Genomic DNA, 25,462 nt, shown 5'->3' with positions numbered 1-25,462 from the left:
GATGAATAGAGGATGAATTAAGCAATAAGAATGATGAACAATAATTAGGTTTTCTTGAATAAATGTTACGGCTCCAGGAACAAAGAACAAATGAAGAATGTTCTTATTTTTTGTAAAGTGACAAATGAATAAAGAAAAAATGATGTGAAAAGGAATATTAATAAATCAATCCATTATGGCATGGTTTGACTACACTAATCTTACGGTATGAATGAAACAAATGAGAGGATAATTCCTCATTATCATATTTTATATAAAAGGGGAAGTAAGAAGTGTTTGCAAAAAATACAAAGTGCAAGAGATAAAGAAAAGATGTGATTAATATCATACACTTCATACGCCTAAGATTTAGGCGTCAAGCTAAGGTTGACTTTTGCGAATAATGATCTTAATTGATCAGTAAAAAAAAAACATAAAAGTCGGTCCATTTAATAAATCGGACTAATATTCGACTAAGAACAGATTTAATAAAACAAATAAATCAAAACCGTAAATTAAAAGATAAAAATTTAAATCTCATAAATAAGAATTAAAATATATGAGATTAGAAATGAATAAGGATAAAAAGATGGTTCAAAAGAGATAATTTCCAAAGTCCAACGAATTAACTCGGAGTAGAATTATAATACGAATAAATGAATAAATAAAACGAAGCTCCAAAGATTAGAAATATAATAACTCTCAAAACAAAGGAATATTCGAGACATAAGAAAACTAAAGAATTCAAAGGAAGAAAAGAAATGGCTCGCAGGTAAATTCCGAGTCATACAAATCAAATCGTAATCGAAAATAAAATACGGTTACGAAAATAGAATATAAAAATGACGGGTGTTACATCAAGACTGCACCCATATTGTGTTTGCATAAAACCCTGTTTTCAAGGCTTGAATTCCATTAATTAGATGAAGATGCATAACTTTTTCCCATCACTAAAGAAAAATATGACCACTTCTATTTAACATGTGACCATTTAAAAAATTAAATTCAATAACGTCAAACACGTGTCACCATTTATCGTTCATTGAATTAGATGTTCAAATATTGAATTACATGAATTAGATATTTGCTTTATTGTTTAATATGTGACCAATCTAAAGATTGTGACATTTTGTAGAAGGATATAAACATACAGCCGCATTAAGGAAACTTAATGCACGTCTCAACATGTTTACAAAATTATTCAATATGTCACCATATGTTATCATTTCAGATAACTCCATTAGAATATATAAATGAAAACAATTATCCTTAAAATGGTCACATATTATATTTTGGAATATGTTTACCTAAATTTTATTATATGACCATTTGAAGAGTATAAGTCATCATTTTCAGTAAACTAATATATGATGGGGTCAATAGAGTATAGCCAGTTAAATATGGTCACAAATATTGAGGAAATGGAAGCATATTTCAGTATATTACATGTTTACTTAATTGATCAATATGTTACCATCTCTCAAGGTCTGTAAGACCACTAAAACTGGTTACAAAGTACTTTAATATATAAACAAGTGAACCTGATATGGCGACATTGTATTTTGTTCTTTAATCAAAATTTATAACAACTAATATGGGAACAATCTTGGAATTTGATAAAAAAAATTGATACAAAGTCTACTAAAACTAAAATTGTAACAATCAAACTAAAGTTGGTATGTAACACCCCATGAAATGTGAGGAAAGTTGACCCACATGGAAAGAATAAGGAGATCATGAGAAGCTTATAATAGATTTCACCCACCACTTAGTAACAAGGCCTTCTCCTTTTGGGCTTAAGTGAGGACAAATAATGGGCCCAAATGGAGCATCCCATCGTATTGGGATTGTGTTACGACGGTGGCGGGTCGGGTCGTTACAGGTGGTATCAGAGCAACCCTGCGACCGTGTGGTGATCGGAGGCAGTTGGTATACGCTCCTGGAGGCAGTGGTTATACGCTCCATTGTGATCACCCACCTAGCGGGGGAGCATTCTGGGTAGCGGTTAAACTTCCAGACACAACGCGGACGTTGTGCTCCTTAAGTGGGGGAGAATGTAACACCCCATGAAATGTGAGGAAAGTTGTCCCACATGGAAAGAATAAGGAGATCGTGAGAAGCTTATAATAGATTCCACCCACCACTTAGTAACAATGCCTTCTCTTTTTGGGATTAAGTGAGGACAAATAATGGACCCAAATGGAGCATCCCATAGTATTGGGATTGTGTTAGGATGGTGGCGGGTCGGGTCGTTACATGGTAACTGTAATACCCGTACCTTTTGGGACCCTCAAATGTACCTTGGGGTACGTGAGAGGACCATTAGACGAGATAGAATCTACTCAAGAGTGAAAGTATGACCGTACACTAGACCAAGTGTGACCTGGACTAGACATAGTATGGTTGTAGTGGACCGAGTAAAGCGTTTATGCGATCGAGTGTGCACTCAGTCGCGTGGTCAATCACTCGATCGAGTAAGTAGTACTCGGCCGAGTGAGTGACACTCGATCGAGTGGACACGCACTCGGTCAAGTGGCGCTGAATCAGAACACGAGATAAGGAAACCTTGAACCTTTATCCTCATTCATTCTATCTTCTTCCCTCTCACTCCAAATCCTCTCCCTTCTCTCTAAAACCACCACAACCGCAATCCCATGAGATTCAAGCTTGATTTGGTGATTTGTTCATCCTCTTCCTTCTTTCCTCTTACTTGGTGAGTTAAGATCTACCCTTCTTTAATTAGTTTAAATCCTAACATTTGGGGGTTTTGATTTGAGTAATTAATTAGTGATTCTTATATGTAATATGGGTAATTAGTAGGCAATAATAAGGGGTTTTGTAGTGTATAATAGTGTAGGAAGTATTTGTGATAGTATTGTGTGGTTTATATAGGATGAGAGTACATATTTGTGTGTACATATTTGTGTGTCTTTCATCATCATTGCATGTGTACATATTTGTGTGTCTTTCATCATCATTGCATGTGTGAGTTGATTTGTACATCATGTTGGTATTTGAGGAATTGTTATTCATAACATGTTGGGATTAAGTTCATGATGAGTCACATATTTGGTGTTGTATTCCATATTCTATGTATGGTTATTATTGTGTTGTATTAAAGGTCGTTGGTGGTGGTACTTGGTTGTTGAGGAGACGTAGAAAGGTTGGGATACCGTCTTATGCTTGAGTCGCCTCTTGGAACTTTTCACTCCAAGAGGGATGTGCACATTAATGACTTGAGTACGGAGGGACTCGTGTGGGTGAGACACGACGTCTGGCAAGGGATCCGGTTGGCTTCCGGACCCAGTACGTCTGGGCGTGTCCCGGTACCTTGTGGTGAGGCATGGTGTTGTGGGCGTGTCCCTGACACCGGTGATTATCTATATGTCTGGGCGTGTCCCGGTACCGACATAGTGATTGTATGATTGTATCTCATTCATACCATTAGCATGTTGCATATTTAATTATCCTGTTGTGTTTCATATTTATTTATTAAAACTGACGTGTTGTGTGTATGTGTAATTGTCACCTATTTCCGGGGTGGCCTATGTCGATCCATATGATATTTCCGATCATATGGGGAGCAGGTTGAGTACAGGTTGTTTTGGTGTCACGTGGAAGACGGGACGAGCCTTGGACTTGGAGCCGAGTGTCATTTCATTAGAAGAGTATAGTAGTGATGAGTTGTATCATTTATTTCATTTATTCATTAATGGTTATGTAATTCACTAAATACTTTATTTATATTTAATTGTTTCTTAATTGCAACTCCGATTTTACCACCTCGGGAAACCGAGATGGTAACATCCTCCCATTACCTTGACCGGGTAAGAAGAGGGTATTACAATAACAATCACCAACAAATATTCAACAATAGCAATAAAAAGTAAATTTACCGAAACTAAAAATTGAAAAAATGAACTAAAATGGTAAAACATTAAACTAAAAACGTAAAAAATCAAACTAAAAATGATAAGAATCATGGAATTTGTTAAAAAATTTGATAAAAGAATAAAGAAAACACAACAATACAAGATCTTCATCGTACCAACAAAAAATTTGAGAGGTGGAAGGTTTTGTGGAGTTTTGGGGTTTGAATATGGAAGATGAATAAAGAGAGAATATGCGAGGTGAGAAGTTTTGTGTTATTTTGAAAATAACTAGTTTTAGTACCCGTGCAATGCACGGGTTAGTTTTCGTAGTTTAGTGCATGTTATATTGTTTAGGTGCGTTTGAAAATACTTGGCCTTATTTTTATCTGGCAAAGAAATAAAAGAATGGATATCTAATTCTATTCTTTATTGCATACTCGTAACTTTATTTTTCTAATTATTTATGTCATTAGCTAAATATGTGATTCCTTACAAATAGGGAGTGATATACATAAGAGTGTTATACATTGTTGTCTCAACTTCTTTGTTTATGAAATTAAAAAAGCGGCCGATAAAAGTTAAAATTTTGTACATACACATTATTGAATTTATAGTGTCCAGACTTAGCTCCTTATTATGTTTTACCACAAGCGAGTGTCTCACATTAATAAAATAAGGAGAGAGTGGTAGTGTTCCTCTCTCAAGCTCTTTTATCTTTTACTCGTTTATTTTCACAACTTAACTATTAGTTTTATGAATCGACATTTCTATACAAAAAATATGGTTTATAGCGAAAGACCTAAATAATATATTTTAACTATTAGTAAGGAGCTAAGGGCATGTGACTTATGCGAATAAAAATTTTAGAATCAATACGAATTCGATAAATATAACGATGAAATATAATTATATATCTCTCCTATTCTGGATGAACTTTTATGTGAGCCATTTTAACAACTATTCCGATGAATTCCAAGAAAATTGGATACATATTTTTAGAATATCACATTTTATGTTCTAATAATACACTCCATGATACATATAACTTATAAGATTAGATTTGAGAGAAAAGTAAGATGATACAATTCCACACAAGATGTTTCTTTTTCATTAATCCAAGATTGTAATTAAAACAATACTATTATACTCCGTAAAAACTATTATATTTCTTAATTAATGAGAAAAGAAAGTATACAGAAATCATTTAAAAAACATTTATCCAAGAATTATTGTGAATTACATAAGAATATATTTGATGTAGAACAAAAAATTATTTGAAGGCTTAAAATCATTGGAAGTCGGAACACGAATTAGAGAATAAGTATCGGTTATTTACCAATAATCATGCAAAATATTTACTCCGCTTTTAACACTATTAAAATATCAAATTGACATCTTTGTATCATACTTCAACACTTTGACTAAGCAAATTTATTTATAACCTAATAGACAAAATTAAAATAGAAGAGAAGAAAGCCAAAGTTCAATGGTTAAAAGATGGGGATGACAACACTCACTACTTTCATAGTGTCATCAAAGCAAGAAGGATGCAGAATAGGATCCTTGGGATCCATGACCTGGATGGCCTTAACCATACCACTTCTGATGCCATAGAAGGAGCTTTTGTCAAGTATTACAAAAATCTTTTGGGGACACAAACAAATATGGCACAGGTTCATAGAGCTACTGTTCAGAAAGGGAAACTTGTGACTGATGAGCATAGACTCTTGTTAACTACTGTTGTGACTGATAAGGAGATTAAGGATGCTTTATTTTCTATATCTGCTGATAAAACACCTGGACCTGATGGGTATACCTCTCAATTTTTTAAAGATGCTTTTGACACTATTGGGTCTGATCTTATAGAGGTTGTGAAGGAGTTTTTATCTTCTGGGAAAATGCTAAAACAAGTTAATTCTACCACTCTGACTTTGATTCCAAAGAAGGAAAGGCCTCTGACTGTGGCTGATTTTAGACCCATTGCCTGCTGCAATGTGGTCTATAAGGTTATCTCTAAAGTGATTTGTAATAGACTAGCCTCTGTGTTGCTTGATATTTGTTAGTGAGAACCAGAGTGCTTTCTTAAAAGGGAGGGACATTGTAGACAACATCCTGATTTGTCATGATTTGGTTAGGCTTTACAAAAGAAAAGTTTGTTCACCTAGGTGCTTGATGAAGGTTGATTTAAAGAAGGCTTATGACTCAACTGAGTGGGAGTTTATTGGACAAATGTTGCAGGCCCTTGACTTCCCTCCTCAGGTGACTCAGTGATAATGGAATGTATCACAACTCCTTGGTTTACTTTGTCTCTTAATGGTTCCAACTTTGGCTACTTCCAAGGCAAGAGAGGGATAAGATAAGGTGATCCCATGTCACCACTGCTGTTTACTCTTAGCATGGAATACCTTAGTAGGATCTTGAATTCAGTTACAAATACTATGGGGTTCAACTATCATCCTCTCTGTAGAGCACTTAGACTGACTCATCTGTGCTTTTCAGATGATCTTCTAATGTTTTGCAGGGGGCAAGGCTTCAATTAGCATAATTCTTAGAGCCTTTGCTACATTCTTTATTGCTTCTGGACTGGTTATGAATAGTGAGAAGTCTGATATTTATTTCAATGGTATGAGTAATGAGGATGTTCAGTATGTTCTGGGAGTTTCAGGGTTCAGAGAAAGGAAATTTCCATTCAGGTACCTTGGTATTCCCATATCCTATAAAAGAATGGTTGTGGGGGACCGTTCTAGATTATTTGAGAAAGTGGTGTTGAGGATTCGTGGATGGGGAGCCAGGAAACTTAGCTATGCAGGTCGGCTTGTTCTTGTTCAGGCAGTACTATCACAACTCCATAGTTTCTGGTCACGTATCTTTATCATTCCCATTATAGTGATGGATAGAATTGAACAAATCTGTAGGAACTATCTTTGGAGTGGCTCTGATGATTTTCACAAAACTTCTCATGTGGCTTGGGATAAGGTTTGTCTTGACAAGAAATTTGGTGGTCTCGGTATTGTTAATTGCAAACTATGGAATGTGGCTATGCTGGGAAAATATGTCTGGTGGTTAGCTGAAAAGGCTGACCATCTTTGGATTAGATAGGTTAATCATATGTATATCAAAGGTCAGAATTGGCTGGATTATGTCCCATATGCTAGTTCAAGTTGGACATGGAGGAAAATTTGCCAGGTCAAGGATCAGTTCAAGCCTGCCTACTGTACTGGCAAATGGAGTACCAACACAGGGAGATATAATGTATCTGTGGGGTATTCTTGGTTGCAAGGGGATCAGACTAAAGTTTCTTGGTACCCTGTTATCTGGAACATGCTCAATCTTCCCAAGCACTCTTTTATAGGCTGGTTGGCTATCCAATGTAGACTGATGACAAAGGATAGACTGATCAGATTTGGCATCATCAATGAAGGCACTTGTGATATGTGTATGGCGCAGCCTGAGGACCATACTCATCTGCTGTATAGTTGCAGGTTCAGTGCTAGTTGCTGGAATATGTTAGCTGCCTGGTTGGGTGTTGTTTTTCCTAGTACATGGATACTGGACTGGTGCTGCTTGTGGAGATGCCGGTCATTAATGAAAAAGAAGCTTGTTATCACTGCTGTTCTGGCAATGGTCTATCAGATTTGGATGGCTCAAAATATTTGTCGGTTGGAGAGTAAGTTACTTCATCCTTCTTATGTGGTCAATAATGTTCAAGCCATGGTGAAAAGAAGAGGACATGATTGGAAGTGGACATCCAAGTATGAACGTATGCAATGGACACCTTGGATGTAAAATACTTAGTATAGTTTAGGGAAAAAGTGTTGTTAATGGTTACTTATATTGGTGATTATGTACTTCATCTCCTTAATTATTAATATAATTTTCACATTTCACCAAAAAAAAATAGAAGAGAAGTGTAACACACGGAACTAAAGTGTATGAAATAGTGAAAGACAACATAGTACAGTTTATAAACTTTTGGCAATTGGTATTTCAATGATTAGAATATATAATATAAACTGTCAACCACTTATTTGAGATTCATGCTACCATTTGATATTGCATATACACCAATATATAAAAAGAAAAGCCGGCAAAAATGAAAAAGTCATTCAAAACAAACAAAAATATGTAAAAAAGATTCATACCCATAATACTAATTTCATGCAATGTTATTAATATGTGAGTATATATCATCCTCCTGCAATTTGAAAACATAATAAAACTAATAAATAAGATTCTAATTAATTCAATATATAATAAAGAAAAAAGTTAAAAAATAATTTAGTTATCTATGTATATTTTGCATACCAATTTTTTTGACTAAAATGGAATTATGATTATTATATAATGGTGAGGGAAAAGTAAAAAGATCATTATTATATATAGGTAATAAATTTAAATAAATAAGTAATTGATAACCAAAGTTATGAGAGGGAGATAAAAGGTTTACATCAATTTTTTATTTTATTTTTGTTAATGTGTGTATCTTGCGACTTATACTTTTTAAAAAAAAAATTCTTTACTTATAAGCATGTGACATATCACAATCGAAAATGACTTTTTTTTTATCGCACATGTCTTAGTGAGATGTTTAGTCTTACATATTTATAATATTGTATAGAGGTGACATGAAATTATTTATTTGAAAATTAACATAGTGGAACAAAATTAACTCTATCAGTTGTATAGCCAATGTCAATACTTTTGTAGTCTGTTTTTTTTTTCCAAAGTATAGTACAAAAGTACGTGATTGTATTGACAATTCTGGTATCACAACTTTAACACTGTTATTATATAAACTTGAGAATACAAGGATCAATATTCACATTAGTTAAACATAATGGTAACTTTATATTATATTTTAATTTATATACCCTAAACTTAAAAACAATAAAATATTTTAGAACTCAATTCTTTAATAAAAATAAAATAAAATCTCAACATTAAAATTTCATTATTTACTTTTATGTTTTATTGTTGTTAATTAATTTACTCTTAAAATAAAAAAGACAATGTTTAATGTTCATTATGCTCAAACATTATGTTTAATGTTTCAAATTCTTTTTACTTTTTTTTAAAAAAAAATGGTGATGATGTGGCTGGCTAACTCTCTATTAAAAAGGAGAATGATGAGTTTTGGTGCTTTAGATTGTCTTTTTATATTATTTATTGATAGATAGATAAATGAAAGCAGGTGGAAAAATACAATAAATAAGAAATGAATAAAGAGAGAATCACGTGGTTAAAAAAGGGAAAACATAATACCACAACAAAATTACTAATGCTACTCGTTTTTGTGAGACGGTGAATAATAACATTCTCTTAGATTTGCCTTCTATTGGTGTGACATTAACAAAAAGGATCGTGACATTATCAATCCCCTTAAAAAACTTCCTTGGAAAAGCAAGAATTAAATATAATTATATAATACCAAAGAGTCAAGTCTCAAATTGTATGAAATCCGTTACATTACAAAATAGTGGGCCTCCTCTACCATTTTACTTTATACAGTGCTATTTGACCCGTCGCAAGTTTGTGACGGATACCTCCGTCACAAGCAAGACGGATTGTACGATAAAATAGGTTCTATTTCAATTTTTTTTTTGACAACAATAAACTGAGATTAAATAAAGAGAGTCAATTACAGTACAAACTCCGGAGTACCGAAGTCCTTTAGACTATTAGAGCGTCAACTAACCGAACTAAAAGTACATGATAATGAAGCAGAAACACTAAGACGACATTTCTTGTAGGGAGGATGATATAAGTTGTCAAAGTAGAATTGATCTGTCTCCTTTCTTTTAGACCTCGTAGCCACCGGAATTTTCGTTGTGTACCTGCAAAGAGAAAGAGAAAAATCCACAGAAACGAAAGATCTTCTCTTCCGATGAATACTAGCTTGGGTCACTTGTCTTCCGATAAACTTTGCTTTGTGTCCCTCCTTACCTCTACAATGCTTGATCTTGCTTTCCTTAACAGTACTAAACTGAAACTGGACCGCAGACATCTTACTTACCTGAGCGGAATTGGATGAAACCCGCTTCTTTTTAGCAATTTGGAAAACAACTTCCTCCAGAACCACCTTATCACTCTCAAAACTTAAAGTTGGTTGCTCAACTTGCTCCTTGGGTAAAGGAGAAGAAGAAAGGGGAACTTCTGCTGCCCGTGAAATGTCTTCATGGGGAGTTCCCGTCTGGATAGAATTTTTAGGGATGAGGGGACGAACCCTCATGAAAGATAATGAACTTGCATGGAAAAAGGATAAATCCTTCCCAACTAACAATTTCTCATAATCGTGGGGTGAGATTTGCAAACTATTTTTAGCTTGCTTTTTACTGGTGAAGGAATATTTTGCCAGTTTTTCATTCAAAGGATGAGAGGTAGAGTCATTAGTCTCGGCTACCTGCGGAGGATTAGTCTCACAGGTGGTGTCAAAAACTATAGAAATTTGATCAGAACTTACTTCAATGTTCATTGATTCCATACTAGAAGAGGAACTCCAAGAAGCTACGGCCGAAGTGTCAGCCACATCATCACTAAGAAGTGGCTTCTTACCTTTACTAACAAAGCCTAACGGGTCAAACGGAGCAGCAGCACGCTTACCATTAGGGTTGATCGTGAGTTTGTCAACCACGACATGACGCTCCCGACTAGCTTCTGAATTTTTCGGATCAAGTTGCAAAATATGCTCAAAGTCATGTTGAGCCTCTTTGAGTAAATGCAGTTGCTTATAAGCTAAGCCTCGATGGTACAAGGCTTTGACATTCGAAGGGTCACAAATTTGCAGTAACGACTAGCCAAAACATAATGACAGAGCTTCAATTCGCACGCTGCTAAATTAAGAACAAGGGACAAGGCTAAAGAAAAGGTAGCATGCTCATCACAGGAGGGCAGAAACCCAACAAAGCACATACAATTTAAGGCTTGTTTGTAAAGAGTACCCGCAACCGATTTTTTTTTATTTTTGAACAGAGAATTTCCCCTATCTTTCATCAAGTGGATAGAGGAGAAGGATTGCTTTCCTAAACTCATAATCGAGGCAATCAAACCCTCATCATCCACAACGTTGTCATCGAAAATAAACAACTCACTAAGGTTGCAAATAAAAGATTGATAGTCCATTGTAAACGAAATGCGAACAAGGAAAGAAGGCGAGCGAAAAGAGAAGAAAAACTTAGCGGAGAAAGAGTCGCAAATCAGGCAACAAGAAAGATAAAAACTACTACAACCATCCATCCACACAACACCAACCCAAACCACCTCCGTCAAAAATTCGACCATGGAGAAGCAAAAGAAAAGATACCACCTTAAACAACGACACCAACCACCTCTGACTATGGAAAAAGCCTAATGAAAAGTAAGCTGCCTTACATATGAAGAAAAACTTGGAAGATGCACTGCTTACTAAAAGACGATTAACTGAAGTCAAGCCAACAGAAGTCGGAGTCATAACTTAGCCAAAAGAAAAGCAACTGATCAGAACACACACTGATAACACATGTCTCTTTATGACTAACAATTGCTTGAACAAAGTCCCAATTACCAAGCAGACAAACTGAAGTGAAAGCAGACATATATAGATGACATTCAACAAGGCACAAATTATTAACCAAATCCATTAAAATGGGAACTTGGAGCACTGAAACAGATCACAAACCAGGCGAGAAAACGAATTTTGAGGGTAGAGAAATTAACCCCAAATTAGAGAGGACTTTAGAAATAAGTAAACCAAAACCCATTAAAGATTAAAGCTTAACCCTTTAATGGTTAGAAGACAAAAAAAGAACACAAGTGAATTGAACTTGTTACTCAAACCTTTCAAATAAACCAGAGAAAGGGATCGGACAAACCGACATAAAGAAAGGGGAAACTAACCGACATGATGATAACAAGGCAGCCGAAGATCAGAGATAAAGAGGTCCGATTACGGGCCGAACACCGTAGCAGTGCTAAGAAGACTCGGCTCGGAGCACAAATTAAAAAAAAAAGAGGTTGAAGGGGAAAGGTGGTTAAAACAAAACGGAGCTAGAACGGAATCAAACCATGGTCGAGCATTTGAGGCCGCGGAAGATCAGCCGAAGGACGGCCCCATCTCCGGCGCCGCCGGAGGAGAGTAGGGAAGGACAAGGAGGATGGCGGTGGTAGTAGATCAAAGTTTACTTAAGAGGGGAGGAAAGGTAGAGAGAAGGGGGAGAGTTTTTGTCGGTCACTCAAATCGGATGGTTGTCTTTTATAAATTAAAGTCCTATTTCAATTTGTTCCAAGCACAAAAAAAAAAAAAAAAAAGATTATTCCTCCCTAAACCTCTGCTTGCTTTACTTAATCAAAATCAAATAGGATTATTCCTCCCTAAACCTCTGCTTGCTTTACTTAATCAAAATCAAATAGGATTAATCCCAAAACCAACTCTCTATTTGTTTCCTTCCTCGTTGGTTGCAAAAATTGGAATTTGTTGTGAGCTGAAACCCAGATTTGTGAGCTCCAACCTTAAAATTTGCCAATTTGGGGAGATACCCATTTCGATTGAACCCTAATTTGAGAAACCCAATTGAAAAAATCGAACCTGAACAATGGCAGATATGTCGACATCTTCCCCAAAACCCTTACAATCCCAGAATGTAATGGACCCGTCTTCACAAATGTCACAAAACCCATCTAATAGTAACAACATGAACATGGCTTCTCCTTCTAATCACTCACATAATTCTCCTTCTCGAATTGCTTCTCCTTCTGTTTCCCAAATTTCACAATCTTCCCAACAATCGCAACCGCAACAACAGCAGCAGATTAATCAGAATGTCAATGTTGCTGCTTTGCAACAGCAGCAGCAACAACAGTTGTATCAGCAACAAGTACAACAACAACAACATCAACAGAATTTGATGGGTATGAGTGGGGGAATCGGAACTGCTTCCAATAATTTGATGGGTCTGCATCGATCTGGGTCTATGACTCGGATTAATCAGCAATTGCAACAACAACAATCTCAGCAGTCGCAACAACAACAACAACAACACCAGCTACTAATGAGGCAGCAACAAGCTGCGTTATATGGGCAAATGAATTTTGGTGGCTCATTGTTGAATCAACAAATTAGACAACAGCAGCAACAACAACAGCAACAGCCGCAACAACAGCAGCAGCAGCAACAACAGGTTCAACAGCAGCAACAACAACAGACACAACAGCAACAACAACAGCAGCAGCAACAACAACAACAACAACAGATACAGCAGCAGCAACAGCAACAGGTACAACAGCAACCACAACAGTTGAGCAGTGGGAATTTGCCGCGGTCCTCAATAATGAGTCAAAGTGGGAACTTGCAAGCTGCTGCTGCTGCTCAATATAATAATATGCAATCTCAGTTGCTCGGATCGGTATGCTATTCTTTCTTTCTTGGCGTCTTAGTTTGTTGTTACCAGTGAGTATGCAATGGTGTAGCATTTGGAATCCAACCATGTGTCACTTGTGAGTTTTGTTAATATTTAGTTACAATTGAATCTCAAACTTATCGTCCCCGTTGAATTTTGTTGGGCAATGGACGTCGATTATGATCCATAATTTCTCAGGATATATGTTGAGATACAATATAAATGGGATTCGGGGAGTATTTTATTATAACAAAGTGCTGAAGGCTAGCAAATACTTCTCTAATAAGAAGAAGGTCAATTTCAAATCATTTACATATTTTCTCTTAGTTGACAAATTTGAACTATGTGGTGGACATAATTTTAGTTTTCTTAGGGTCTTATATCATTGAGATGGCTAAGAATAAATCCCATCATTTGGTCTTGATTGAATTTGAACTGTGTGGTGGACACGTGCTCTCCCATGGTAAATGGTGGCTTTGAAATGTGTTCGACAGTGACTGTTGTTAATGTTTCTAGGATAAATTGCTGAGTGCTATGTGTATTGAGTGTGAAGAATAAATGGTGTCTCTTTATGTTAGTGACGCTAGTATTATAGTGATATTTTGCAGCGAAGGTAAGGGAGGAGGGAAAATAATGCTGAGTATGATAAGTGTTGTGAACTTCGTGTGATTTTTTGCTGCAAGTTTAAATTTGAATATTTGTGGTGTGAAAATACTCAAAGTGTAGATTGGATAAAATTTGGACGAAGCCGTAACTTGCCTATACTTGTAGCGTGTACTTCCACACAGATGTTCAGTATATGGAATATCATGACCATCCTTCCTAATTGTCTCCCTCTTCTTTTTGAAAATTTATAGCCAAGACAAAGAGCGAGTATCCTACAGGAGTCACAATTTCAACGGCCAAATAATCTTGGCCAATCTATGCAAATGCAAGCACTGCAGTTGATGGGTTTTGGCTCGCAAATTAGGGCAAATGGTCCTATCTCTTATGGACAACAGCGGCTTAACCAGGCTCAGTTGACGCAGCAGTTAACACAGCAAACTGCACTTTCATCGCCTCAGGTATGTTTAATTGGAAACACCTAATTTCTGCGTGGCTCTAAGGTTCTTTTGGTGGTTGCTACAAAACAACAACATTAGAGCCTTAAAATTACAAAATGATTTGGGGTTGGCTAATTTTAGAACAATTTGTCTATTTTTTTTTTTTTTGCGAGTACTACAGCTTGTTCGGGTACAATTTATATGTTCACTCTATCAATGTAAATTGAAAGGATTATTGAACATTGACTATAGTAGGAAGCTAGAGTTTTGGGAGATTTGCTCCTTCCTGATTATAAATGTGTGCTTCATAATCATCTCGGTCTTGCTCTGTCTCTTTCGTATAGAACACGATTCTGTCAATGTTTGCTCAAAGGAGCAGAAACTTATAAAGGCTGACCAGGACAATACGTTCCTCTTTTAAGTGTTTTCCATCACTAGCTAGAATCTTTGCTTTCTGTTTGTATATTAGTTGTCCATCTTCTTTTTCGTGTAAAAGATTATTCACGGTTTTATACATCGAGATTTGTAGGTTTGTGGTTCTCGTGAAATTTTTCGAGGGCTTAATTTATTTTTGAATGTTGTGTGTCCCTTTTTTGGGGTAGTTTTTACAATATTTCCCTGTGTTTTCTCAAATTCTAGGATATACCCTCGGTTTCTAAGACCATCTACTGTACATATACTCAATGATTAGTTCTAAATTATCCGAAGAATCTAATCTAGGTTTTTAGTGGTTAAATTTTGTCATGATAAGTTGTTTATTGATGAGTAAACAGTGAATGCTCCACATATTATGGATGAATAGTCGACTAAAATTGTCCAAACGTAACATTTGAAAGAGAACTGTGGAGTATTTAGGTTTCTTGAAGAACTTTTAATTGTGCTTAGGGGTACATCGTTTTGAAAAACTAGGGGTATAACATAGAATTTGAAAAGACACGGGGTGCATAGTAGAAAAGCCTTTTTGGTATAGTGTATTATATTGTTGCTGTGTTATTATCATTGTAATTGGAGAAAGGAAGATAACTAGAGCAAGAAAACGGAACATGTTCTGGCTGATCACTGCTAGTCAGGATCTATTTTGTTAAAGAATCAAAATTTTGATCGAAAAAGGTAAAACATATGATATGTGTCAAGTGTCAACTGAGCTTACGAGTGTTTCTTTCTCTCTGCATCTGTACTATAAAGAACTCAGCTTGGCATTAAACTAAAAATATAGTTATGCCTTCTTTTCACTCCCCATGTTTCTTGGTGTTTTGGACCATCTGATAATGACACAATTTGTAGAAAATGCAGGGTCAAAATTTACAACGAACCTCATCGCTGGCATATATGAACCCACAGTTGTCTGGCTTAACTCAAAATGGACAGACGGCTTTGATGCAAAACAATTTGACTCAGCAACAATGGTTAAAGCAAATGCCCACTGGAATGACTGCGTCCGGGTCGACATCTTTACGCCTCCAGCAACATCAAAGACAATTCTTGATGCAGCAGCAACAACCCGGTCATATCAGTCAATCATCTCATTTGCAGCAAAATATTCCCCTAACTTCCCAGCACTTGTCTCAGTTGACTGGGCATCCTCAACTGCAACAGCAGCCACAACAGCCGACACGGCAGCTACAACAACCACAACAGCAACCACAACCACAAACACAAACACAGCAGCACCACCACCAGCAACCCCTCCCTCAACAGCTTTCTCCTAGGCTACAGGGACCATCAGGACAAAAATCAGTTAGCCTAACTGGATCACAACCCGATGCTACCGTATCTGGGGCAACCACTCCAGGGGGGAGTTCAAGTCAAGGAACAGAAGCAACAAATCAACTTCTTGGGAAAAGAAAGATACAAGATTTGGTTTCTCAGGTAATGCCTAGCTCCAAATTTTCCTGTGCCTTTTGCAGCTTAACTGAAAGAAAACTGTTCTATATCTTTTTTAGAGGGATGCTAAGTTTAAAAAAAAAAAACATGCCTTAGGCGCGCTTAAGCTTGATGCTCTAGCCAAAACACCTTAGATCGCCAGGTAGGTATAGTCCAACTAGCGAGGCACACTATTATTCAATTTCATATGATTTCCTTTTATTTATTTTTATCGTGCTCTTTTCTTGCCACAAGTATCTTCTCTTTTACATTTTTAATGATAGTCCTCTTAAAATCTGTAAAAAGGTACTTTTGTACAAAATTTTATTTTGAAAATCAAATTTGTTTGCATAAGCACTTGCCACGGGCCTCATTGCCTTGATGCATCTTGTGCCTTTTAAAACTAAGAATGGATGTTTAGGTGAACTAAAAAATGAAGGTATTCTGACATTTTTTTTTCCCATCTTTTTGTCAAAAGTAAAAAAAGCATATGATGTCTATTTCTTTGTGCAGTTTCTATCTTTCAAGGCTATTTTGTCAGGTTGAAGCCTCACCTGTACTAAAAACTGTCAATTTGAAATTTATAACAAGTGATTTAGATTCTGTGAGTTGTTCATTTTTTTGCTTGCATGGAGTTATATTCTTAGTAGTAGTAAGATGTATATACCACTCTAAATTCTTTATAGAAATTTCTTTCATCGGCTATTCAGCTTTTCCTGGGACAGCCTATCTCCCTTTCCCAAATACGTAGGATCTTGTCAAAGGCAAATTACTTGCTGATGCTTTAAGATGGCAATAGTATTCCTATTATGCCCTGTTATATGTAGGCTTGTGGCTATATGTGTTCCCCTCTACTTGTGCCTTCTTGTATCTGTTATCACATCTTTCTTGCTTGGAAGATTAAGTTTTATGATCAGTTTCAGAATATCTTACGGCTATTTTTATGGATTTGATTAATACCAGGTTGATGCACGAGGGAAGTTGGATCCTGAAGTTGAAGACCTTCTTTTGGAAATTGCTGATGACTTTATTGATTCAGTGAGTCCTGCTGCTAGTCTATCAGAATAACATGTGCACTGGTTTCCATTTTTGGTAGTTTATTTGTGATTATGTGAACCTATCAGAATACCAGATCAAGTCACAAAGTGGTATCTCGAAATTGTACTTGATGCAATCATTGCAGACATGGTCGTGGATATCGTGGCAATTTTTTGAAAGAAGCTTTTATAGCTATTTTAATTGTATATTGTCGGTTTCGTAGCATGTTAATGATGTAAACGAATCTATAGAAACTATTTTGGCCAATAATATCATTTTATCGAGATAACTAGGCCACAAAAGTGCTTTTACGGGCCGTATTGGACCGATTTGAGATATAACTTGGTGATCTTGGGCGGTTTTTACCTTGACCATATCACGATATCTTGAATTGCTTCTGTTACCGATACATCTCGGGTTATACAATACGTATCTGCTGATAATTTGAACCATGTTTGGTTATTAACAGTCAGAAATACATGCTTTTGTTTTCTACCTCACCACGTGGATGGCTAGAAGTAAACTTGCCATTATCTACAAAATTTGTTTTCTTATTATTTTTATCGCTTGTTATCACATGGGTTTGAACTAGTAGACATGTTAATTTCCTAAAACTATTCCAATTTTTATTTATTTTACGTGGAAACATTCGACATGCTACCTCGTATGCTTAGAACTCCCTTCTTAAGGTTCTTTCTCATTGCAGGTTACTACATTTGCATGCAATTTGGCTAAGCATCGGAAATCTTCTACGTTGGAGTCAAAGGATGTTTTGCTACACCTAGGTTTTGTTCTAAGCTTCTTATAATTCTCGATTGGGCTATTAATTTGCGATAGTTAGTCATATTTTATTAATTTGAACAGTATATTGACCGGTGGACTAGATATCTTGAGTTGAATTTGTTTTTTTTTGCTGTCAAGAGTATGATACTGTCTTACAACTGTTTCTTGCAGCAAAAAATTTCAGAGATAACATGTGAAAGAGGATCAGTTGATAAATTTTAAAACCTTTGAAGTTTGAATAAACGGATTTGGAGGGAGAGGAAGGGAATGAATAGATGTCGTTTCCCGTGTTAGTAAATTGGTATGAAGGGAAATGAAGAGTTCCATTTTTCCTTCGACAATGCAAATCAAAATCCTCCCAACATAGAAAAGATTTCGTAGAAAACTTGTTCCATTCCCCCCTCCTCTCCCGTCCTAAGATCCTATCCAAACAATGCCTTGAGCTGAAAAGTGATTGTTCTGTTTGCAGCATTTTTTTAAAGGCTAAAACCATTTCGCACATGAAGTACATTCAACAAATATATTAGATCAGGAGTGGAGTAAGTGGGGAGAGATCGCTGATTTTGTTTCCTTGCTCCCTCCCACCTTATAAGGCTTTTGGGTTTTCAAACATTTCTATTTGCCTATTCTCATTCTGTTTCTTGTTTTGGTTTCTTGTGGAAGCTGGTGAGATCATGGGAGAGTTCTTGATGTTTTGTTGCATACTCGTGGCGTTATGGACCCAGTGTTCTCAGTCGCATCATCACAGTAGTGTCAGGCTTATACCCTAACAAACCCCTTTGATGCTAAGAGAGGGGTGATAAGGAAAATAACAAATGGCTTTACATGGCTTGCCAAATGAAAATTAGAAATAAAGATGAACATTGCACTACTGTCTTTCTAATTGAAGATCTGTCATTGCAGAAAAAAATTGGCGCCTCACAATTCCAGGGTATTCTAGTGAGGAACGGAAGGGAAACACAGCCAATGTAAGCTCTTGCTTTGGATTTTTTATGGCTGCCATTCATTTGTTATTGTAGTTTACGTGGGCCTTGCATATCGTGTTTCGAGTTAAAACTGAATGAAGGGCGGGAGTTGCATGGAGGAAACGGGTTATCAAATTTCTCTGGTTTCAATGATCCCACTCTACTAGGTAGTATCCCGCGCTTCGCGCGGTCTGTTTGAATATTTTATTATTATAATTGAAGAAAAATATTATAACTGATATATGACATTTAATATTTTTAGTTATAAATAGAAATAGATTAATCTTTTTCAAATAAAATACATACCATTTTAATAATAAGTAATAGTAATAGATCATAGTTAGCTATGCATGATCAATATTTAATAAGTATACAATAATTATTTGAGGATATAATTAAAAAAAGAAGCATTTTTTCTCCCTTTCTCATGTATTTTATTATGCAAATGTCTAATATCATTATTTTTGTGGTGAATATTCATATGGATGTCATGCGACATGGCACATATACTCTCGTTACTATATTGTCTATATCCACTTGAACTCGTGATATGTACTTCTATTTAGTATGTACATAAATTTTTGCGACAAAATTTATTATTGTTTTTTCAATGTTTTTTGTTAGGTCGAATTTCTTTACTCTTTGCCATATACATGGTATAGATTTAACTAATATTTAATATCATATTAATTAAAATAAAATGTATTCGAACAATGCAATAATCAACATCAATTTCTTAAATTAGATCATTTCACGATACGTTATTTTCAAATCAATTAGTAGTTGTTCAAAAGGGTGTGAATATAATTTTATACATTTTTTTTTATATATAACATATGATGCTTAATCAAATACTCTACAAGGTCTAAACCCTAACTTATTCGAATGTTTTAGTTGTGTCTTACATAGTTAAATGTGCTATGTGTCAAAACATATTTATAAGAAAATTTCAAGTTTTATTTTTTTGACACAACTATATATAATGATATTTAAGATTTTACTTATAAACAAATTAGATTGAACTTTCTCAAGTATACTTTTTTGAGGTTTAACATCAAAGTATTTTAAAATATAATGTATAAAATATTTAATTAAAATGCACTCTCTATCACTGTGTACATACATGCTCGTTATCACACTTTTTAAACCCTCATCATATGTATTTAAGTCGTCGAATATAATTTGCTCATTCACACATTATAAAAAATTATCTCTTATAGTTATCTTTAATTTTTTTATAAATACAACGACTCTTACAAATTTATTTTGCTTGTGTGCTCGATGGATCTAATGGTCTAAGTTTTATAACTTTAATTTCTCGAAATGTTTATTTTACTCGAACGTAAAACATTGTGAGATACTCACTTGAAACACCCATACATATCAAAATATTTCAATTAATGTAACGGAAATTATATTTAACTGGAAGCAATATTTCAATTAATACGTAATGATTTACATCTTAGAATTTTTATCAAGATATTTTTTTTACTTGCTCTGTTTTTTATATATGACTTTCTCACATTTCGTGACACTCATTTTTCTCCTCAATATCTCTTAAAATATAAGACTAAATATTATATGTATACTCATATGAAAGATCTTTTCGTAAGGAATTTAATGGTAACATTTTCATAATTTTTGAACAAATATATTTTTGTAAATATTAAAGTCAAAGACTTGCCTCGAAAATGCAAAACGTTAAATATAAAATAACGCAGGGAGTAATGAATTTAAAATCAAATAACCGTACTTATTTGCTGTAATTAATAAATACCGTAACATTTTTTAAAACTATAATTAATACTTTGCCTAGATTTATACAGTATTTATTATGTTCATACTTAATAAGATTTGGATTTCACAAATTCTTATATGAGATAGTCTTACATGTGAGATGAATCAATTAACCTTGTAATTATTGAGGAACACAAAATTAACTGCATTGGTCTCACATGTGGGATGGTCTTATACGAGACTGTTTGGTTTTTCTACGGGAAAGAAAAAGAATGAGATTTCACTAAAGATACTAATAGAAAATGTTGATGTCGTTATCATTCACATTATTGGCATACTCATCATATTTAGAAGTTGGAGTTTCATTTAACTTAGCATTTCCGATGGTTGCAGCCTTCAACTGATCTTCACAAGAAGCGCCTTAATATGGTATGTTTGGATTTCTTACATATGCACGCAACTATGCAAGTCTGCAGTTTTTCACGTGGCACTGAATCTTCTTGTGTCAAAACAATGTGTGTATGCTAGATTCGTGCTTTGATGCAGTCCTCCCAGTCAGAATCCCATGCAAATAATTCAAAAGGCATGGTGAGACAGGGGCTTGATAGCTTGACTAGTGCTAGTCACATGATGAGACCGTCTCCTAGTTCAGAACAACTTCTAGCTCAGTCAGCTTCTTCTCAAATGCTTCAGCAAATGACTAGATTTTGAAAGATTTACCTCCTCTTCTCACATCAATTGGGTGTACATTTAGGTAAGTATTTTATTTACTATAACAGCAACATTACCGCAAGTGTTTCAAGGCTCCCACAAATAGTGGGGAGGGATGTTTCAGATGTACTCAACCTTACCTCTGTGCTGTTAACACAGAATGACCCTATAATGAAAAGTGCTTTAAGAATTGCATCGAATGGCGTCTACTTCAAAATGAAGAAGTGCAACCAATTTAGTGATCCATTTTGCTTGTACAAAATATTAAGCAACTTCTTTGTTCCGAACTTATACAACTGGTTATAGAGATAAAGTGGAAACAATCGAACTTTGGCCAGAGCCTAGCCCATTTTGCATTTCTGTTGGAGAAACAACTTATGCATTTGATATAACTTTGATTAGGCGTTTCAAGAACAGTCTTTTCCTGGGTGTCTACGTCAAATGGAAGGACTTTCAATTGTTTTGGAAAGACTGGCCTATCAGTGTGTCAGTGCAGAAATATATATATTTTTTTCTATCCTTTTTCCCGACTTTATGGCTGGCTGCAGTTGAGTTGGTTTTGGGACGGATCAATCGGCAAACGGGTCAATATGTTTTCTTTTATTCAATTCTAATTCTTGGCATTTACCACCTCGATTTTTTTAGTGCTACTCGTAACCTAGGTTGCACGGACACGGCCCTTTCACGGTGTCCACGTGTCCGACACGGTGTCGGACACGGACACGCCTAGGACACGGCTCAAAACGTGTCCGACACCTCAAAAACCGTGTCGGCGGTTTTATTTTCATTCACGGCGTGTAGGACACGGTCCAAAACAATTGGACACGGCCCGTATTTGATGGACACGGCATTTATGCCTTTCAAAGCAACAAAATTCAATTGGATAACAGTACGACCCCCAACAGCCGCCGCCCCTCGTCGCCGATACAAGACCTCCTCGCCGTCGCCGCCAGCCTCTCGTCGTCGACACCACATTCATTCCAGGATAATCATTTTCCCCTAATTTCTTATTTCTTATTCAAAATCAATTTCCCCTAATTTCTTATTCTAGGGTTTTGCTTGGTTTTCTCTAATTAATCATAATCAGTTAATAGAACATAAACAAAGGGTATTATTGATTTGGTAAATCATACAAATGAACAAAAATTAGGGTGTTGATTTTTTTTTTTTTTAAATTTGGGAGAATGGTGGTAACTGGTAAAGTGGTAAGTAATGGCAGAAGGGAAAACGACAGGTTTGCAAAAAGATAAGAGATGAGGGGTTGTTTTTAAGTGAGTTATTACAAAAAGAAAAGAGAATGTGAGGTGGTTTGGGTTTGTGATTTGGAGCTTCGATACTTTTTATTCCTTTTATTTATTAATTTAGCAAGACTTAAATGTTTATTTGTAATTTGAAATTTTGTAGTTTGTAAGACGTATTTGATTTTGACGTATAAGATATTAATATTGGTTGTCATTTTACGATTTTGTGGTCTTTAAATGACCAAAGTTTAGATGTTGGTTATAATGTTCTTCAAATTCCCTTTATTTTAATATATATATTGATTTTTTTTTTTTGCCGTGTCCGTGTCCTAAAAATTTTGAAGTGCCGTGTCGCGTGTCGTGTCCGTGTCCGTTTTCGTGCAACCTAGCTCGTAACTTGTACTCCCTCCTATTCAACCTAATGTTCCCCTTTCCCTAATATATGTGAGGAGTATTATAATGAAAGGGGAACTATAGGCTGAATAAGAGGGAGTACCTTTTTCCGTCTATATTTCAGGTATACAATCTTCATTTATCAATTTTTTTTCAATAGGTTCTGTTATTCAATTCTTTTTTCATCCGAAGTTATAATGGAATAAAGTAATATGACTTGGTAAAGGTCTAAACTGGCTATACTTCTGTTTCTTGTAAAGTGGCAATCATTCAATGCAATTCTCGACACAATTTTCATAGTAAGTCTTTTGGAAACATCATCACCTGTTTGTCCTTATCATAGGATTAAGGATGCATCCATTCAACCCCTCTTGCTATGCCATTTGCAGGAGCCCTTGAGAAATTTGTATGTCATAATTTTTGTCATTCAATTCTAATTCTTTTCCTTCAATTTTGTAGGCCGGATAGAACATGAGGGCTACAGCCTACAGGTCTTCACAGCTAGGGTATACTCAACAACTGGGGAATTTTAGATAGAACATGAGGGCTGATAAACTGGGCATATGTATATTATTGTTGCAGTCTGCAGATGGTGTCCTGAAAAGAATGAACAAAAATATAGGTTATTTATGGCGGTTCGCAATTCTGCTATCCGATATCAATTCGAATATGAACTTCTATGTCTTGTAACTTTATATCGTGTTTCCCCTTCTGGAAAACATTAGATGAATTCTTATTGTAGTAGTTGTGCATAGGCGGGACACGGGAGCTTCTTTATAACATTTTGATGTCAAGGTTTGATTGTCACTTCCTCTCTTTCACGTGTGTTTTGTTCTTCAATTTAAAATGTATTAGTATTGCATTGAGCTTAAGGCTTTGAGAATTGCTACCGCCTTCTTTTTCTACCTTCTCTCACGAAGTAATAAATAAATATAAATTAGCCTACTTGCATATCAATAGTTGATTGCAAAATGTATTATATTTAATCGTTCTATTAGAGGTGAAGATTGGAAAGAGGTCTTTTGCAAACTTGTGAGAAGTATACAGTAGTGGTGGCTTCGTGTATACAACCGTTTATCACAAGAAAATGCTAGTTTAATCGTGTGTTTATGGGGAATATTTGTACAAAGTTGTGAGTAGCTTCTCCATACCAAAATTATACAACTTGTTGCTCGACCCATTTTTCAGTTCGGAATTATAGTCTTTGAGTTGAATAGATTGATACGGAGTATTATTTCATTTTTAGATTTTATTTTAATTATTTAAACATAGTTTTGAGGTCGTAGACGATGTTCTTAATTGGAGCATGTAAAGGAATAGATTCAGATTTTGTTTTGGAGATAATTTTGAATTTTTTGAAGAAGTTATCGAGCTTTAAATTCCCGTTATAAATCGCAATCATTCGTTTACTTTTTATCCTTTACGTAATTACAAGTTGAGTTTATCCTTGTCACCTATGGCAATTGGCAATTGGTGAGGAGTGTTAGAGACATAGAGGATGGAAGTTGTTAAAAGGATTAGAGTGAGATGCCCATCAAAACATGAGGAGTATCATATGATTGTTGACATCGTGGTCAACTTGAATTTCTCTAGCTCGTCGACAAATTTAAAGCTTGATAATGACATCAACGGAATATTAAAGAAGTGAGAAGATTAATTTTTGAAGGAAAAAGTGAGAAGATTATTAGGGTGTGGAGGGAGTAACACATAACCGAACGATATTCTATTTTCGATTATTAAACTCTAAAAAACATCAACAATAATAGGACAACATTCTTTAGAGTGCAACAAAAAAACGACTTTATCCCATTTTAAAGTTGACTTTGACAATTAGATTTGAGATATAATTGGAGACGAGTTTTAAGATTTTTTTTTTTTTTTTTAAAAAATATTAAGATTCATAGTCTTTCAAAATATAAATAACTAGTTCAGGGAGTGTTTTCTTCCGTTTGAATGTGACCGTGTGTTGGGTATTAGAATTAGTGAGGATCGACCTTTGGATGAATGGTGTTGGGATGCTGAGAGGGATGGGATATATTCGGTTCGCTCTGCTTATAAGTTATTGGTAGCGGATGGGGTGGACATGGCTGGTCAGTCGGATAGTGCTCGTGATATGATGCTATGGAATCGTATTTGGAATGCTCCAGTTTTGCCTAGGATGAAAGTGTTTTTTTGGCAATTATGTAACGATGCTTTAGCGACTAAGATGAATATTGCTAAGCGAGTGGGCTTGATTGATGATGTGTGTGCACAGTGCAAGTCGAGAGCGGAAACGTGTCTCCATGTTGTCCGAGGGTGCGGTTGGGTGGATGCGGTCTGGGAGGGGCTAGGAATCGAGGTACGAGGTGCGGAGGGGTTTGAAATGGTGAGGGATTGGATGGAGGAAGCTGGACGCGAGATGGATGCGAAGATTTGGGAGATGTTTATGGTTGGGTGTTGGGCTTTATGGGAAAGGCGTAATAGGAC

At 35.6% G+C, this 25,462-nt stretch overlaps 3 protein-coding genes across 6 annotated transcripts; all 3 read left to right on the top strand.

The window, feature by feature from the left end:
- The first annotated feature begins 5,515 nt into the window (after nt 1-5,515).
- Nucleotides 5,516-6,950, top strand: LOC141641180 (uncharacterized). Its single transcript, XM_074449851.1, has 2 exons — nt 5,516-5,909; nt 6,373-6,950. Exons 1-2 carry the CDS (start codon nt 5,516-5,518, stop codon nt 6,948-6,950), a joined length of 972 nt encoding a protein of 323 aa, XP_074305952.1.
- A 9-nt stretch (nt 6,951-6,959) lies between these two features.
- Nucleotides 6,960-7,637, top strand: LOC141641179 (uncharacterized). The gene has a single exon (XM_074449850.1). The coding sequence runs from the start codon at nt 6,960-6,962 to the stop codon at nt 7,635-7,637; it is 678 nt and encodes a 225-aa protein (XP_074305951.1).
- Nucleotides 7,638-12,116: 4,479 nt separating this feature from the next.
- Nucleotides 12,117-23,811, top strand: LOC141642892 (transcription initiation factor TFIID subunit 12b). 4 transcript variants are annotated; one of them, XM_074451872.1, is made up of 9 exons: nt 12,117-13,228; nt 14,080-14,286; nt 15,559-16,134; nt 17,092-17,166; nt 17,873-17,951; nt 18,853-18,917; nt 21,045-21,080; nt 21,180-21,405; nt 23,456-23,811. In XM_074451872.1, the coding sequence occupies exons 1-8, from the start codon at nt 12,419-12,421 to the stop codon at nt 21,360-21,362; spliced, it is 2,031 nt and encodes a 676-aa protein (XP_074307973.1). In that variant the 5' UTR covers nt 12,117-12,418; the 3' UTR covers nt 21,363-21,405; nt 23,456-23,811. The 4 variants fall into 4 exon arrangements, with proteins under 4 accessions (XP_074307973.1, XP_074307975.1, XP_074307971.1 ...); XM_074451874.1 differs by lacking the exon at nt 23,456-23,811 and adding an exon at nt 21,522-21,841; XM_074451870.1 differs by having other exon boundaries at nt 12,212-13,228; nt 15,550-16,134.
- The last annotated feature ends 1,651 nt before the right edge of the window (nt 23,812-25,462 follow it).

This window comes from Silene latifolia, chromosome 2, assembly GCF_048544455.1.
Source record: "Silene latifolia isolate original U9 population chromosome 2, ASM4854445v1, whole genome shotgun sequence".
NCBI lineage: Eukaryota > Viridiplantae > Streptophyta > Magnoliopsida > Caryophyllales > Caryophyllaceae > Silene > Silene latifolia.
The sequence above is the reverse complement of the archived record's forward strand: the minus strand, read 5'-3'. Positions and strand labels throughout refer to the sequence as shown.